General features: G+C 45.5%; 1 protein-coding gene across 9 annotated transcripts in view; it reads left to right on the top strand.

The window, feature by feature from the left end:
• KIAA1217 (KIAA1217 ortholog) overlaps positions 1-15,422 on the top strand; it is a 307,889-nt gene that overhangs the window by 198,340 nt on the left and 94,127 nt on the right. For all 9 annotated transcript variants that reach the window (XM_036345037.1, XM_036345042.1, XM_036345036.1 and 6 more), the window contains 2 exons: positions 4,821-5,019; positions 11,655-11,748. In XM_036345037.1, coding sequence (XP_036200930.1) covers positions 4,821-5,019; positions 11,655-11,748 — 293 coding nt within the window. The remainder of the gene's footprint in view (positions 1-4,820; positions 5,020-11,654; positions 11,749-15,422) is intronic.

Here is a 15,422-nt window from a genome sequence, read left to right as displayed (position 1 = left end):
CCCCCACAGTGCACGAATTTCATGCACTGGGCCTCTAGTTATTTATAATTGGTTCTGTGGATGGATGCAATTGGATATGTAAATTAGTTAAGTCATTTACTAGCTGTAACTTTAGGTAAGGTACTGGGACCTTCTGAGTTTCTTTTTCCCAATCTGTGAAGTGGGGCTATAACATCGACCTGGAGAGAAGCTGTGCTGATTAAATGCAATACAGGAAGTCCTCGCTTAACATCATTCATAGGTTCTACAACCTGAAGCAGAACAATGTATAATGAAACCAATTTTACCCTAGGCTAATTGATATAAACAAGAGTTAAGTTCATAGGCCATCTCATCAAAGTTGTTACTTAATGTTATTGAGAACCTGCTGTATGCGCATGCTGTTTCTGACACATAGCAGACATCCTATAAATTCATTTTCCTGTCTTCTTTCCTTCTTCATAAAGAACTAGTTTATGATCCAAGTCCTTCCTCTGTGAATCCGGAGCAGCCAGCACGAACTCAGCGCTGGCTCTCATCACTGTGCCAGTAAAACGCCATCATATATTAAGAGCATTCCTTCTGAGTTTAAGCATTTCTAAATCCCTTTCCTGAATTGAGAAACCAAGCTGAATCAAGTGTAAAAAGACTATTCTCTGTTTATAAAGGCATCATTCCCCCGTCTTTTCTGGGTTGTCATGATCTGTAACTGGACTTGTGTACCCAGCTGGCAGCTGCACCAGCCAGAACCTGAGGTAACCTTAGTGTAGGCCCGATTTTTTTTTTTTTTACTCAGAGCCTACAAATTCTATTTAAAGCACACACACGTACAAAATGCAGATGTGGGAATGAAAGCCAGGCTCTTTGGGGAAGTGAGGCCATGATATTTGACTGTAGTGAGGCCATAAGTGGCCCGTGGGCAGGGGCCTCGCCCAGCCATGGTTGGGGCCCCGACCTCAGGAATGGCTTTGGCCTTTTGACACGGCATAGCAATCACATGGGCAGCCACCACATCTCCCCTTTGGGACAGAAACGTTGCACGATCTGAGCTCAGAGGCTTGACAGATTTTTTCTGCAGTCTGAAGAATGTGTAACAGCACGGATATTCTGGAAAACTAACCCCATGAAGAAGCTGAGGATCAAAACTATGATGGGCAGAGAGGGGAAGTTGAGCTGCTCACACTGAATGGAAAGGACTGCTCCAGTCAAGGAAAGAGCCGCTTTAGAATGTAGTTCTAATGTGTATGCAAAGTGGGAACGAGATCACGGGGCTGTTACATCATGTAGCCAAAGCTCTTATAGGTCAGCCAGACCCCAAATGAACATTCCTTTTGATGACTAATAAGTCATTCATCCATCCATTCATCCATTCATTCATTCATTCATCCATCCATTCATTCATTCATTCATTCATTTACTGAGGACCTACTGTGTAGTAAGTCATATTAGAGGCACTAAGAATACCACGGTGAACAAAAACATTTTTAAAAATTCCTGACTTTATGAAGCTTACATTTTAAAGGGAGAGACTGACGGTAAACAATAACAATAATTAAAATATGAATTATACAGTGACCCCTGAAAGCAGTTTGAATTGTGTGAGTCCACCTATACGCAGATTTTTTTCAATAAATTCTGTAAATGTATTTTTTCCTTATGATTTTCTTAATAACATTTTCTTTTTCTCTAGCTTAGTTTAGCATATCAATATAGACTGTAATATTTATAACAATATGTGTTAATCAACTGTGTAGACAGGGTGAGGCAAAAGTAGGTTTACAACTATTCATATGGAAAATACAATTAAATAGTAATACAAGAATAAACTCTGTATTTTGCATACTCACAACTGTAAAACCACTTTTGCCCACTCTATTATCGCGAAGGCTTCTGGTCAACAGTAAGCTAGCAGTAGTTGCACTTTGGGGGAGTCAAAAGTTATACTCAGATTTTCAACTGTGAAGGGGTCAGCCCCTAACCCTGAATTGTTCAAGCATCAACTGTAGAGTGAAAAATGCTCAAGAACAGAAAGGAAGCACGGATGGGAGAATGAACTGTTGGGGAAAATGGGTGCTGAAATAATGAATAAGGTGGTCAGGAAGGCCTCCCTGAGAAGCTGACTTTAATACATATCCAGTCGATGGTTTGGAAGGATACAAACCTAATCTAAAGTGTTTCCTCCCAGATTTCCTAGGCTGTTTCTCCATTGTCCTTGGTTCTGGTTGCTGTAGAGAAAGCTCTAGTGCCTTTCTGCATCCTGACCCTTCTCTTGCGACTGTTCTCACACCCTCTGGGCTGGTGGGAACCCCTGATTCCCCTGCCATTTGGAATGTCTCAGTTACAGGCCTGAGTGTATTGAGCATTTCATGAATATTTTCAATCTCCAATCTCATGTCCTTCAGTTGTGGGTGGAGGAGGTCTAATAATACTTTTTGTAAAACTTCTCTATTTCTACTGATTTCTTTTTATCCAAGTCTCCATTATTAGGTATTTGGATGCACTGAAGTAATTCTCTACTTTTCTTCTTGGTTTTCACCTTTCTCCCATCTAAAAGTCTTTTTACTACACTTTTAAGGTTTTTATCAACTTTTTCTTTTTCAATGAATGTGTTTAATTTCTGCTCTCATGGTTCCCAGAGTTCACTTTTGCTCTCCAAATATCCCCCTTTTCTTGGATTGTCTCATCCCTTCTGAGTTTCTGTTTTCTGTTTATTTCAGTCTTTCCTTTCACCTTAGAGGCTTTTATGAAATGTCTGATAATCCCGGGTAGCCTGCTAATCTCTGAGCAAGGCCAGGTGTCCTAACCGGAAGCTTTTTATATGGGCCAGGCTGCTTACCACCATGGTGGCCAAGCAGACCCTGCACAGTTACCCTCACAATTCTGTTGCTCTCTTCCCACAGGCCAGCCAGCGTTCCTGGAGGGCTCCTCCAGTCCCTGGCTGCGATGGCAGCCCTTTGCCAGGGTGCTGTCAGAGGGCACTTCACCCACTGCCCCTGTGCCCATGAGCAGAATCTGGCTCAACCTCTTCAGTCTTCTGTGGATATGGGGAGTTGCTTGGCTGAGTGGGAGAAAAAGGGAGATATGAACAGGTTGCTGTGCCATTAAAAAAAGGAAGTTCAATCGGGGCTCATGCTTTCCTGTCACTGTGCATTCCTGCCTTCAGAGTCTGGTGCTCATTTCCGGAGCTCCCCTGGGCCTGCGTTTTATGTGGAGTTGTCTCCTTGAAGACCTAGGTGTCAGCTTTCTCTTGTCTGCTATTGTTTCCTCTCCTGTTCTGTTGATTCTTTAATGTTTGCTTTTTTATTCCTCATTGTCATTTTAATGGAATTTCAGGAGGAGAAAGAGATAAATGTGTTACACAAACGGCCATATTTAACCAGAAGTCATATTCTGTTCTCTTTTAAATCTCTCCTGCCAAGGATTATTCTAGTAGTAAGTAGTAGTCCCTCCTCAGTAGATTCTCACAATAGGATACAAATTGAATGTCAGAACCTCCGATTCCCTGGTTCGGTTATCTATTCCTGAGTAACACATGACCCTAAACATAGTGACTTAAAACAAACACAGTCATTTATTTGCTCATGATTCTGCAATTTGGGCCAGGCTCTCGATTCTGTTTCATATGACTTCTGTTTCGTGTGATGGGGGCAGTTCTCCCGGGCGGGAGGGATACCCCTACCAAGAGGGTTCACCCTCATGACTGGCTGGAGAACGGATGCTTAGTGGGGCCACCAGTCAGGGCTTCCATTCTTCTCCATGCGGCCTCCACATGTTTGCCTGGACTCCACGGAAATGTGATTCTGTGAGGGAGAACCCATGACCATGCTCAGCAATAGGACAAGCTCTAGTGTGCAAGCACTTGGCTAGCCTCCGTTTTGCATCACACTTGCTAATGTCCCATTGGCTAAAGAAAGTCACATGGCAAAGCTCAGACCAGATCTTGGAAGAAACTACACTGTATAAGAACATGGTTACTCTTATAGGCATAGTTCATTGGGAGCCACGTACCCTCTGGAACGCTGGAATTCTGTGATCCTGTGCTTGTTTTCATTTGTGCAACTGACTTGTTCCAGCTTCTTTCTAAGACATCAGGGTGCCACTTTTTCCTTATAGTTTCACATGGTGTAAACATTAAATAAGTATGTGTTAGATCGCAGGAATATTGTAACATTGCCACTTAAAATGTGTCTGAATGGACCATAAAGACTTAAACTGTATATCTTACACATGGCTATACTGCAGGGGTCCTCAAACTACGGCCCACGGGCCACATGCAAATACAAATATTGTATTTGTTCCTGTTTTGTTCTTTTACTTCAAAATAAGATATGTGCAGTGTGCATAGGAATTTGTTCATAGTTTTTTTAAAAACTATAGTCCGGCCCTCCAACGGTCTGAGGGACAGTGAACTGGCCCCCTGTTTAAGAAGTTTGAGGACCCCTGCTATACTGAATGTGTTTTTAGTTAGTGAAAGACATGGGGCGGGGCGGGGGGATCACCCTATGCTGTTAAATTCCTAAGTCTACCTTTCAAGGGGATTAAGTATTGGCTTTTGCTTTAGGCTGCCAGAGGTTCGCTTTTTATTCTTTTGGTTTTAAAAAAAATTTTGAAAATTAGCCTCTTTAACACCTGCCCAGACTCCCAAAGAATAAAAATGGGTACTTTTTGAGATAACCAGAGAGTGCATTCCTTGGAAATTCCAAACGTATATTTCTTATTGCATGCTTTCAAGCTTGTCCACAACATTTCCTGCACGTGGCCAGACAGAGGTGGCTTAGCTTGTGCTGCGTGTCCTGTGAGTCTTGGTCTGAGAATGACCGCTGTGCTCCTTTTGCACGCAGGGGTTCTCTATCTCCAGTACGGAGATGAAACCAAGCAGCTCAGGATGCCCAACGAAATCACAAGTGCAGACACGATCCGGGCTCTCTTCGTAAGTGCCTTCCCACAGCAGCTCACCATGAAAATGCTGGAGTCGCCCAGTGTCGCCATTTACATCAAAGACGAGAGCAGAAATGTCTACTATGAACTAAATGATGTAAGGTAAGTAGTCATGCCACGTGGTGTGTGTGTGTGTGTGTGTGTGTGTGTGTGCGTGTGTGTGTGTGTGTGTGTGTGTGTGTGTGTGTGTGTGCCATACTGCGTTTGGCATTGCTACAGTTTGGATTGAGTCCTACTTTCTTCGTGGCCCAGTGAAGAAAGTATTGCTCCTACCTGGCAGGCTTATCTCACCCAGGCGGGAATTCACTAGCTGGCTTTCCATCATTCACTTACAAAGAAGTGGTTTACAAAGGCAAGGGTGTCTAGACTTCTCCCACAGAGAACTTTGCATGTTACGTCTGAAAAGAACTTAGGAAATGATCCAGTCCACCAGGTATCTGAGAGCTGTGGAAACTGAGGCCCAGGCGAGAGACCTGATCAAGGTCGTCAGAGCTGAAGACACTACTTCTGACGGGAACTTTCCCAACTTCTCAGCTGCTCTTCCCTCACAGACAAGACTGAGGACATCTTAGGCAATGATCCCACTGAGTCATTCTTCACATGAGCCAGTCAGAATAAAAGCAGTGGGATCTGCAACTGTCCACAGGAAAAGAGGCTGAGACGTATTCTCCCTTCCCAGTTGTTTCTTAAATAGTTGGGCCTTTACCAAAGGATCTCCCTCCAGGTGGGCTTCTCCAGGGCGCCCAGGAGAATACACTCTAAAGTGAGGCTCCATGGACGCCTGCTACTGAGGCTCCACGGATGCCTGCTACTGCAGTTGATTATAAAGCATCTTTATCGGCTGTGGTGGTGTTGTGTATAGAGCAGAAGGGAACCAACTAATCTGTCCCAGACAAACAGCCTGAGAAACAGGACTTAAATCAACACCCTTGAACAACAGTTTGAATTGCAGTTTGAATTGTTTAGGATAGCCTCTAAGCATTTTAGAAATTAAAAAATTATTTAGTGACTATTCCAGCCTTTTTATGTTATGGTACCAGACATTCAGATGCATAAAACTTAATGGACTTACTCAAGATCATGCAGCCAGTTCATGGCTACACCTAATCAAAACCTGACTGTCCACAGTCTTGGTCAAGAATTTTTTATTTGCCGAAACCGGTTTGGCTCAGTGGATAGAGCATCGGCCTGCGGACTGAAAGGTCCCAGGTTCGATTCCGGTCAAGGGCATGTACCTGGGTTGTGGGCATATCCCCAGTTGGAGATGTGCAGGAGGCAGCTGATCGATGTTTCTCTCTCATCGATGTTTCTAACTCTCTATCTCTCTCCCTTCCTCTTTGTAAAAAATCAATAAAATATATTTTTTTTTAAAAAAAGAATTTTTTATTCCCTCAGAACGTTTATTCCCTGCTCAGCTCATCTGGGCCACAACTTGAATTTCTGAGTACTTGCCCTGTGGGGAATAGCAGGCTGACCTGTTTCTTCATTATGGAATTAGTGGAAACCACTTTTTAAAAATGTGCCTTTAATGCATAATAAATGTAAACTGATAAATATCTAACAGTGATCACAATGACATATTTAGGCAAGTGCCAAGTTGTATGAGCAATTGAGGGCTTTCAAAATTTGACACATGCCCTAAGGTAGAGGGTGCTGCATCCGTTGCATAACCTTCCTGCTTTTTTTTTTTTTTAAAAAAAAACATGTTTAAATATTCATAGGTAACAGAAAATTCATGTTTGTTTTTTAAAATAAATTATTAACCAGGCTGTCACCAATAAAAGGAAATTTATAAAGCATAAAATTAAACATGAAGTAATCATGTTATGTTTAAAGAGTATGTTTGTGGTAATATAATCCCATGTAGAGTTTTTACATGGACGTGACATTTTAGAACACTCCTCTTGAATTTCTGCATTTTGCAGTTAGAGGAATTGAGAGATATGGTAATAACAAATAAGCATGAAACTAGGCAAAGCCACTTTTGATTATGGAGCTCAAAACTGATGAGGTTATTATGAACAATTGGACCCACTGCCTCACAGCTCATGCAAGAATTTTTATATTACAACTAGAGCCCTGGGGATCAGGCTGAAACAGACTCTCCAACATCCTCCAAGGCATCCCAGATTGTGAGAGGGCACAGGCCAGGCTGAGAGACCACACCAGTGCATGATCGGGGCCGGGGAGGGACCACTGGAGGGCTCCAGGGCATGTCCAGCCCATCTCGCCCAGACTCGATTGGCTGGACCCCAGCAGCAAGCTGACCTACGGTCAGAGTGTCTGCCCCCTGGTGGTCATTGCGCATCGTAGTGACTGGTTGAATAGTCAGACACTTAGCATATTAGGCTTTTATTATATAAGACTAGAGGCCCGGTGCACAAAAATTTGTGCACTCGGGGGGAAGGGGGTGTCCCTCAGCCCGGCCTGTGCCCTCTCGCAGTCTGGGACCCCTCGGGAGATAACAACCTGCTGGCTTAGGCCTGCTCCCGGGTGGCAGAGGGCAGGCCCAATCCCTAGATGCAGCCCCTGGTCGGGCTCAGAGCAGGGCCGATTGGGGAGTTGGGGCGCTGCCCCCTGTCATGCACAGAGCAGGGCAGATCGGGAGGTTGTGATGCCACCTTCAGTCACGCTCAGGGTAGGGCCGATTGGGGGGTTGGGGCACCGCCCCCTGTCACACTCAAGGCAGGGTCGATGGGGAGGTTGCAGCTCCACCCCCTGTCATGCACAGAGCAGGGCCAATCAGGGGGTTGGGGCACTCCCCCCTGTCACTCACAGAGCAGGGCCGATCAGGGGGTGGGGGCGCCGCCCTCTATCACCCACAGAGCAGGGCCGATCAGGGGGTTGGGACGCTGCCACTGTCACACTCAGGGCAGGGCTGATGGGGAGGTTATGGCTCTACCCTGTCACACACAGAGCAGGGCCTATGGGGGCGGGGGGGAGGGTTGGGGCACTGCACCCCGTCACACACAGAGCAGGACCCGTGGGGTGGGGGGGTTGGGGCGCCGCACCCTGTCACACTCAAGGCAGGGTCGATGGGGAGGTTGCAGCGCCACCCCCTGTCATGCACAGAGCAGGGCCAATCAGGGGTTTGGGGGGCTGCCCCCTGTCACGCACAGAGCAGGGCCGATCAGGGGGTTGGGGCGCTCCCCCTTGTCACGCACAGAGCAGGGTCAATCAGGGGGTTGGGGAGCTCCCCCCTGTCACTCACAGAGCAGGGCCGATCAGGGGGTTGGGGCACCGCCCTCTATCACCCACAGAGCAGGGCCGATCAGGGGGTTGGGACGCAGCCACTGTCACACTCAGGGCAGGGCGGATGGGGAGGTTATGGCTCTACCCTGTCACACACAGAGCAGGACCCGTGGGGTGGTGGGGTTGGGGCGCCACACCCTGTCACACACAGAGCCGCAGGGTGATCAGGGGGTTGGGGAGCTCCCCCCTATCAGGCACAGAGCAGGGTCGATCAGGGGGTTGGGGCACCTTCCCCTGTCAGGAACAGAGCAGGGCCGATAGGGAGGTTGTGGCCCCGCCCCCTGTCACACACAGAGCTGCAGGGCGATCAGGGGGTTGGGGAGCTCCCCCCTATCAGGCACAGAGCAGGGCCGATCAGGGGGTTGGGGCACCTTCCCCTGTCAGGAACAGAGCAGGGCCGATAGGGAGGTTGTGGCCCCGCCCCCTGTCACACACAGAGCTGCAGGGCGATCAGGGGGTTGGGGAGCTCCCCCCTATCAGGCACAGAGCAGGGCCGATCAGGGGGTTGGGGCACCTTCCCCTGTCAGGAACAGAGCAGGGCCGATAGGGAGGTTGTGGCCCCACCCCCTGTCACACACAGAGTCACAGGGCGATCAGGGGGTTTGGGAGCTGCCCCCTGTCACGCTGATCCCGGTGCCGGGAGGCCTCATGGCTCCGCTGATCCCAGTGCTGGGAGGCATATTACCCTTTTACTATATAGAATAGAGGCCTGGTGTATGGGTGGGGGCTGGTTGCTTTGCCCTGAAGGGTGTCCTGGATCAGGGTGGGGGTCCCCACTGGGGTGCCTGGCCAGCCTGGATGAGGGGATGATGGCTGTTTGCAGCTGGTCACACATCCTTCAGGGTGGGGGTCCCCACTGGGGTGCCTGGTCAGTCTGGGTGAGGGGCTGAGGGCTGTTTTCAGGCGACTGAAGCTCCCAACTGCTCCTTTTTTTCTTTTTTTTTATTCTGGGCCAGCTTTAGCTCTGGCTCCAGCTCTGAGGCCTCTGCTGCTGAAAGCAGGTATCTGGTTTGTTTAGGTTCTATAATCGAAACAATGTATAACTCCAGCTCTGAGATCCCAGCTGGCTGAAAGCTGGTTTCTGGGGTTTTGTTTAGCTTCTATATTTGTTACAATGTTTCTTAAACTGCAGGCTCAGAGGCCAGCAAGGCAGGCGGGGAACGTTGGAGTCCTCCGTCACTGAAGCAAGCAAGCCTCATGTTAGTTTCAAGCTGCCTGGCTGCTGGCCGCCATCTTGGCTGGCAGTTAATTTGCATATCTCGCTGATTAGCCAATGGGAAGGGTAGCGGTCGTACGCCAATTACCATGTTTCTCTTTTATTACATAAGATAAGGCCCAATATTCTAGAGCATTCCCCAAGTCTCAGAGTACTACTAATACTTCCTTTAAGCATTCTGAGGAAGTATCATTTCATAGTCACAAAGAGGGAAGACAAAAAGGAAAGGTCCCCCAACTTCCCAAATTAAGATGATCCTTTTTCAGACAAATTCAAGCAGGTGCTTGAGAGAAGTGATCATTTCTAACATTGATAATTTTCAGTTAATATGTCTATATTTGCAAAAATGATGATCTTGTTTATCCTCATGCTACAGTGTAAATAGCCTGATTTTTTTAAAATCTCATTTTAAAATGTTTAATTGGGAAGTCATTTGTCTAGATTTTACTTTTTAGTGTTTTGATTTACTTATAAAAATGGATCTAAAAATGTGGAGAAAATGTATATATATATAAATATATATATCCATATCCTTTCCAAATAATTATTCTATTTCTTTGCTTTTGTGCATAAAATGCTTCAAGTATATCTTATCTGAATGATCGAATAAATTCTCAACATTACTGTTATATAAAACCTCTTTCCCCTCCAAAAAAAATGTACCGTGTGGATTTTAAATGAAGACAATGGCTTTCATCTGAACCCAGAGACAAATTTCATTTTACATTCTTCAGTATTTTTTGAAGTGAGAATATATTTGTTACAAGTTTGGCTGTTTCATCATTGTGTTGGGTTCTCCATATTTTCCTTAGGGAAATGCCACAGAGAGTTCAGGTCCAAATGCTGTGTTGTAAATGTTGCCATGGTAAATGCAATCTGGGCCTTTGGTGTTGGTTCATCTTGGATGAACGTGTTTCTAAATTAATTATAAACCAAGGTACTTTAAATACCTTTAGAATCACACCAGGGTTTTTTTTCGTGGCTCAAGTATGTTTTTCGGTTTCTCCACATCATTACTGTGACTTTTCCCCAAAGCTACAGGGTGAATTCCTTTAGTGAATCCCCACATTCTCACCTTCTGTGAACTCCCCCTTCAGAGTAACCTAGCCCCTTAATAACAAGGACCGCACACTCCCCCCTAAGCTGACTTCTAATGAGCTACTTGAAACCTGGAGCCATGGTGCAAGCTTGGGCTAGTCACTGCTTCAAAGCAATTACTGACGGGTATTTAAAAGAGGGAAGCAAGACTAGTCCAAGAATTCTCCACTCCGTTTAAAACAAAAACATAACCCAGTAATCCCAGTGATTGCGATCAGCCCACGAAACGTGTGGCTGCACCTGGAGGAAAGGAATGTGTCCTCCTGCAACATCGTCCCCCCTACCCCCACCCCACCCCCACCCGCTGCGCTGGCCCTGGAAGGAGTCACCGTGCAGGCAAGGCTGACAGGGCCTTGGGTGGCCCTTCTGCTGATGAAATCTGAATATGAAGGGAAAAGGACTTCGTAGACAACTCATATGGTCTTAAATAATGTTAAGGTAGGAACTGAGAAAAGGTGTGGGACTTCTGTTCTTTGCTGGGGTGTGACTGACTCCCCAGCTCTAAATGCTGGGTTCAGAAGGAGAGAGAGACAGGTGGAAGAATTGATCTGCAGCTATTCCTTTTCAATACCCTGTGCAACCACTCATTCAACTTGTATGTAGACAAGTATTTTTTAAAACCCACTGTGGAAGACAAAAAAAGGCATTGTAAAGATACTGGTTTTGATCTTTGTGGTACTTTTTTGGGGGCTGCAAATAGATATTCTTTTCCTTGCTGAAACTGTTTGAAGGGGGAAAAGCATTTTTTGTTTGTGTGCATTCATGTGATAAGCAGAAAAATGGGTGTTTGGGTAAAGTAAGCAATTAAATATTTAAATATTAACCAAATCTCTTGGAACATGTTGTAGATATCAGAGCTTTACTGTTTCTTCAAGTGTTACCTTTCTTTGCTCAATATCTTAAGAAATTTCATGCCACCCTCTATCAATGGGTGGAAAACTACACAGAAAGAACAAAAAAGAAAAAAAAAGGAAAGAAAAACTGAAGTCATTTTTATTTTCCTTATTTATTTTTGCCTATTCTATGGTAAAAGAACTTTTGTCTGGTTGCTTGTGGACAACAGCTGGATTGTCTGCTGCTGTCTTTTACCTGATTCCTATGGGCAGTCAAAGAAAATGGCCAAAGTAAGGCTCCTTTCGTCTGCCATAGTTATTGATGTTTTTTATTCCAGGAACATTCAGGACAGATCGCTCCTCAAAGTGTACAACAAGGATCCTGCACATGCATTCAATCACACGCCAAAAACTTTGAACGGAGACATGAGGGTAAGTGTTCCTGTTCTATTTTTAATTTTATTTGGTGGGTTAAACCATCTCTTCTTCTGGTATGTGCTCCTGATGAGATCACACCCCACCACCAGCTTTTGGGTGTTCTCACCACTCATTTGGTCTGACGACTCATTTGTTTTCTTGGTAGAGAAATATTTTCTGGTCATTTGGGGCAAAGGGACTGAAACAGGGCCTCACAGAGACTCATTCCTCTTAGGCATGGAGTTTAGTGATGTCCTCACCCCAAAAGGATCCTGAAAAATCTTTACATAAATGGGTTCTTGATCCATAGTACCTTAGCTTACTCAGAGGATCTCTTGCTATTTTTTTCCAATTAAAATAAAGCTAGCATACAAACAGCAATGAAAAAGAACACCCCATACATAATCGAATGTAAAATCTTTTAATGTTCTTACATCAGCTATCCCAAGTCTTAGCACGCTAATTAAATTATTCACCTTCTAATTCAGGATTGTTTGCTGTTGCTGTGTATTAAATATTATCAAATCTTATCTGAATTGATTGAGGGCATAGTACGAAAAACTACATGGTTTGGGAGCTAAAATTCTTTCCATTTAGATCATCTCAGATTATCCAAACATTCACAGCACACAGAGCTATTTTGGAGGGGAAAAAAGAGCAGAGAAACTGAAAAGGCAGATTTTCAAACCACATTAATGCAGGTCCACTAGAAAGGGATTGTGTTTCTAACAATAGTGTTACATCTCTCTGAAAGAAAATGGGAGGCAAAAAGAAAGATTAACTTCTCCCACTGTACCTCCTGCCTCCTCCCGCCCCCACACTCAAATTTAGAAGATGCTGTGCTATTATATATCATCTTTTCTGAGGATTAGCACTCTGCTGGAATCTGGAGTTTAACTAGAAAAAAAGGAAATGAACGGGTTTTATTGCCAGAGAAAGCCAGGCACCAGCTCCTAGCGCTGGAGAGGAGTGCCTGAGGTGAAGCATCCCCACTTCCTACAGCGTTTTGTTTTCTGCCGTAGCCATCAGAATTACACACAGTCAGTGGCTTCAACGACCCAGACTTACTATGGTACAGTCCTATAGGTCAGACATCCAGCATGGGTGGACTCAAATCTAGGGGTCATCAGCGGGATGTTGGCTTTTCTTTCCTTTTATTCTCAGTTTTTAGGCGCCACCCACAATCCTCAGCTTTCAGCCCTCATCCTCCGTTGTCAAATCCAGTGAAATAGCATCTCTCTGGCCTGGTACCGTCATCACACCTCTAACCCTGGTCCCTTGTGATCACATGGAACCTACCTGATACCCCAGATTAGTCTCCTTACTTTAAAGTCACAGATTCCAGGGTTGAGGATGTAGACATCATTGTTCTGTCTACCACACAGGGTATGTGAGTTTAGGACCAAGAAGCCAGGAGGTCCAATAGGAAGTGCTGGGAGGATTTCTAGGTAACTCTGGCCTGGAATATGAGTGATGTCATTGTGGTGACATCAGAACCTACACTTCTGGAGGAAGAGGGCTCTCACATACTCAACTGCTGCTTTTTTTCATGTCAGAAATGGTGTGTGATTTGAAGCGAAGGCAATGTGGCTACTTCAGACCATCTAGGATTTTGAGGTTTATTTTTAGCCAGTTCCACTCTAAACGTAAACCAGCACCAGGTGAAGACAGATCGAGGCCTGCCAACCAGGCTGCGTGGACTGAATATCACAAAACCCTTTGCCTTTTATTGCTTCGTTATTCTCTTTCTCGGTGACATTTTTAGGAATCTTTTCTCCCTGGGAAATCTGTGTGTTTGATATGTCTAGCCTTTGAACTAGAGTTTCATGGTGTTCAGCTTTCTGTTTTCATTACATAGAACCCACTCAGCGGTCCCAGAATTGCCTCTGAAAATCTTGTTTATGGCTGGGGAGGACACTTGTTTTAACTCTTAAGCAGATGTGGTACCTGCATAAGGGGCCATCCGTGAGCATGGGGAGAATCAAATAGTAACCATATGGACAAAGCCTATTAGAATTCAGAACTTATCGGTGAAGTCCTGTTTTTTACTTTAAGATGAGACCCTAGCAATCACTTTCTGAGTTGCCCACAGCATACTTTCGACAGTAATTTTGTATGTGAGAAAAATCAACTGTTGTCCCCAGCTGAGGAGACAACAAATGTTCACCATCCAACCCGCTGAAAAGCTTTTAGGTTTCAGTGACGATGAGTCAGAAATGAGAAACAGAACGCAGTTTAAAAACCAACTAGGTGTGATTGTGCCTGCAGTTTGCCACTTGGTCTCATCGCAGATTCCAGAAATTAAAAGACATGGAATTCCTTCAGCCTCACCTCTTGGCTCGAGAGGTTGGCATTCTCTCTCCTTCCTGATGAATGTAACTGCCTTTCCATGAAAGGAAAGAAAGCTTTGTTGAGTCCTGTCTGGAGCGCAGCTGCATAGCCCCATGGTTCGTGGTAAAGAACAGAAACAGAGAGCAGAGCAAGGATGAATTGTTGTAGACTAAACTGAGCTGCACGCCGGGTGGAGAGGCGCTCCATCCTCCCGTATGTCTGCAATGTGCGCGTGGCAGCCCTGCCCCGCCTGTCACTCACCTTCCCTCAGCAGCCTCCAGAGGCCGCGGGATGGTCCTCCAGCTGCCCACTCGTTACCAAGGCACATGCGTGTCATGAAAAACATTGGATGGACCATGCAGAGGCGCCACACCAGCAATGCCAGAACTTTGCAGTGGCCTCTGAAACTCCCTTTACACAATGAATTGAGTATCTTGCCTGTGAAAGAAAGGATGTAAGAGTCTGGGTCTAACACAGTCCGTGCTCCAGAGCAGGGCTCTGATGGTAGCGGTGTAACTCAGGAAGCACGCTAGACTAAAGCATTCGCTCTGGGGTGGTGAGCGCGCTCGGCATATGTGCTTGGTGAGGGGGACGTGTCTAGTTTTTCACTCTGCACTCGCTGCGCATTTTTGAGGCTGGCCTATTTCATGAGACTTGTGGTTCTCTGCTGGAATGAGCGCACCCGGCTCCTGAATGTTTCCGTCCCTATTTTGTTACATTAAATAGTAGCTTTGATAATTCAGTTCCCATGGTACTGTAGTCACCATGTGGAACAGGCCCTTCTGCAAAAAATTATATGTGTTCTCATGGGTTTGTAATTCACAAATGTACAACTCGAAGAGGAGCCATCCCGTTCCGTGGCTCTCAACGGAAACCACCAGCGACGTCCCGCCCACCTAGCCAGTGGCTTTGTCAGTCTTCGGGCCTTTCCACCTTCTCAGGTACTTTGAGGTTACTTCCCGACATTCACTTTGATCCCTCTTGTATGTCCTTAATTTTTCCTTGTGTATAGATAGTTCCCAGATTTGCATTTAGAGCACAATCCCCAGATCGGCTCTGCGTCTTAAATTAGTTCCTAATACCCGGTTCAGCCGCTGCCTCCCAGACCTCTTCTATTCGCGCTCTGCATTTGACACCGATGCGCAGTCTCCTTAGAAACCTGGGTTTCCATTACACTGTAGCCATTTCTAAATCCCAGCCCACATTCAGACACACTTCTTTTATTCACTAACTCCTTTTCTTCCTCTTGCCCTCTGTGGTTTTCAGTGTGTTCAGGCTGACTTCCAGTTTGTGTGTGTTTTAATTTGCTTTTTTTTTTAATCTTCACCATTTTTACTTGTGATTTTTATCTTACTACT

This window comes from Myotis myotis, unplaced genomic scaffold (assembly GCF_014108235.1).
Source record: "Myotis myotis isolate mMyoMyo1 unplaced genomic scaffold, mMyoMyo1.p scaffold_m19_p_1, whole genome shotgun sequence".
Taxonomy (NCBI): Eukaryota; Metazoa; Chordata; class Mammalia; order Chiroptera; family Vespertilionidae; genus Myotis; species Myotis myotis.
Note: the sequence above shows the minus strand (reverse complement) of the source record. Positions and strands in the feature narration are given on the sequence as shown.